Source organism: Charadrius vociferus, unplaced genomic scaffold (genome assembly GCF_000708025.1).
Source record: "Charadrius vociferus isolate BGI_N301 unplaced genomic scaffold, ASM70802v2 scaffold594, whole genome shotgun sequence".
NCBI classification, from domain to species: Eukaryota; Metazoa; Chordata; class Aves; order Charadriiformes; family Charadriidae; genus Charadrius; species Charadrius vociferus.
In genome coordinates this window covers 42,450-45,180 of record NW_009648155.1, presented here as the reverse complement: position 1 = coordinate 45,180, position 2,731 = coordinate 42,450, and the positions used below count along the sequence as shown (strand labels likewise).

Below are 2,731 nucleotides of genomic sequence, written 5' to 3'. Positions count from 1 at the left end.
AAAGGCGTCCTGCGCCTTCCCTGCCCAAAGCTGACCCTTTCCAGCAGCTCCCTCGGGACGTCCCGGCACGGCGTGGCTAGTGCTGCGTGCAGAGAAAGGGACGCGTGGGCTCGTGCTGAAGACAGGGTGTAGCCTGGAGTGGGGTCTGCAGGGTGGAGAGTGGATGCACCTGCTGAGCCCACCACTCCGGGTCCGTTGCCAGCCCCTGGGCCAGACGTGTTACCACAGTGCAGTCGCTGCACCTGCGCGGCTACCACACAGAGGTGCCCAGGGTGGGCACAGGTGGCATCTGGCGGTGGGCTTACATCCTACTCTGTGCTGAGCTCTGGCTGGTACAGTAGCACAGGGACACTCCAGCTGGCTGCACAAAGTGACTTGCCCTGACTCTCTCTGTCTCACCAGCATCCATCAACTGAGGAACAAGGTGTCAGAGGAACATGAAGTCATCAAGAAGAAGGAGCTGGAGACTGGCCCCAAAGCCTCCTATGGCTATGGGGGAAAATTTGGAACAGAGCATGACCGAATGGATAAGGTAACTGTTGTAGAGGGCTTCCTTGGGCCCCAGTGGAAGTCTTTTTCTCATAAAGTGAAGGGCATCCCTGTTTCCTGGCCTGACTCTGAAGGGAGAAAATGGTGAGCTGGCATGGCTACACAGATTCACATGTCCAGCTAGCCCATAATCTGTCTCCAGGATCTGTTTGAATCAGTTTGTATCATTTGTCTCTACAACTTCCTTGCAATACTCCCCTTAGCTGTGAAGAAGGATTTTCTGTGGCTTGTTTCAAACCTGCTGCATAACAATTAAATCAGATGCCTCCCTCCTTGTCCTTGGAGAACTAATGAATAATAATTCCCTCCTCATATTCTGCATTACAGATCTCTCTCATATCTCCCTGGGATGAAGCCTTCGTTCATATTCTCTATTCTCGCATCAAAGATGTTTTCTGATAATCATCATCAAGCTTCTTCCTGTACCTTTCAACATTTAATATTTCTCTTTTTATCATAAGTGACATTATAAGGTTGCAGTAGTATTCGCTATATGGGGTCACTGTGGGTGCGCATGATACCAGGATGGCAGGGTGAGAAACAGGGATTTCCAGGAGGCCAAAATGGAGCAGCCATGCTCAGACACATCTGCTGGAGCGGAGTGAGGGTGTTTTTGTTGAGTAGCTCCTCGGCCTTCATCCAGCCATACCAGGATGTTGCAAGTGTTCAGCCTTTGCCCTTCTTTTGAGGAGTGCATGCAATTCCTGGCCACACCACCTCCAGCAGGGAGCAGTGGGACCCTGGCCTGGCCTGTGGTAGGCGTAAAGGCTGATCTCAGCTGGATCTGCTGACCCTCACTCTCAGACACAGAAAATAGGGAGCAGGTGCCAGACCTGCTGCCTGTGGGTTTTCAGTTGTGCGTACCTAACCGCACTTTTCTCTGCAGTTTCCCTGTATGATTATCCACTGCTCTGCTGGCATTTGAGAGCAGCAGGTATTCAGCATCCCACAGTTTGCATGATGAGCTGGCGATGGGGCTGGTTGTGTGGGATGGCTGCCCTTGAAGCTGCATCGCAGGTCTCTAAGCAGGGCTGGTACTGGCACAGGCTGTGCAGAAGGCATCATCACCACCAACGTGGCCAGTTTGGACCTGTCACCTCATGGCCGCAAGCATCTTGGCAGCGGGACAGAGCAACTGTGTGGTGTCTGTGCCTGTCCACCCTACCAGTCTAACTGTGGGTGCTCATGTCATGCTGTCTCTCTTCTCAGTGTGCAGTGGGCCACGAGTACGTTGCTGATGTTGGGAAGCACTCCTCGCAGACAGATGCAGCCCAGGGCTTTGGGGGGAAGTATGGAGTCCAGCGGGACCGAGCTGACAAGGTGTGTTGGATGGGGTGGCTGAAATATGTACTTGCAGCCTGTGCTCAGTGCTGCCCCTAAAACACTGTGCTACATTTAGGATTGTGGCTGCTCATTTCCAAGTGCTGGTGGGCACAGGGCTAGGCATGACATGCACCAGGTCTCCACTGGAGCAGGAAGCTCACCTCCTTGGTGCAGGACAGTGACAGATGACAAATGGCAGAGCGCTTGTGAAGATTAACTCTTTGGTGTGCATTACTGTGCTTGCACTGTCCTGTCTGGGTAGCACTGTGTTTGTCTTGGGGGCTGTGATGTTTTGCATCTCCAAACCCCCAGTCTGTGCCTTGCGCAGTGACTGGCCGTGGCAGGGCTGGATGTGGACAGCAGGGTGCTGTCCCCCCATGCCCATCCTGGTGTCAGATGCTGCCCAGCCACCTTGCCTGCTGACAGCGTTTGTGGTCAAGATTGTGGCTCTCTTGCCTGGAGTGCATGGGCTCTTGCGAGAGCCTATTCCTGAGCATGCTGCCTCACGGACAGGAGGGGTGGCGTGGGAGGCTGAGGAGGCCCATACCAGTCGAGGGGTGGCCAGGTGGGGGCCTGTTGCAGCACAAGACAGGGAGCAGGGTCCCGGCCTGGCCCCTGGAGAAGAGTGAGTGGGACCCAGCTTGGCCCTCAGGACGGCTGTTATTCCTCCCCTTCTTGTTCCAGTCAGCACTGGGCTTTGAATACAAGGGTGAAGTGGAGAAGCATTCGTCCCAGAAAGGCAAGTCCATGGGCATGTGTGGCCCCTTAACACTTTGCCCAGCTTCTCTTCTGCTCCCAATATCCTGTGCTGTCTGCTGTGGCACAGTCTCCTTTGTTATCCCCCTCCTGTTGCTTGTTT

General features: G+C 54.3%; 1 protein-coding gene across 1 annotated transcript in view; it reads left to right on the top strand.

The window, feature by feature from the left end:
- Positions 1-2,731, top strand: part of LOC104285575 (hematopoietic lineage cell-specific protein-like) — a 14,640-nt gene that overhangs the window by 2,272 nt on the left and 9,637 nt on the right. Inside the window, exons 2-4 of the mRNA XM_009884042.1 lie at positions 403-532; positions 1,759-1,869; positions 2,557-2,611. Coding sequence (XP_009882344.1) covers positions 403-532; positions 1,759-1,869; positions 2,557-2,611 — 296 coding nt within the window. The remainder of the gene's footprint in view (positions 1-402; positions 533-1,758; positions 1,870-2,556; positions 2,612-2,731) is intronic.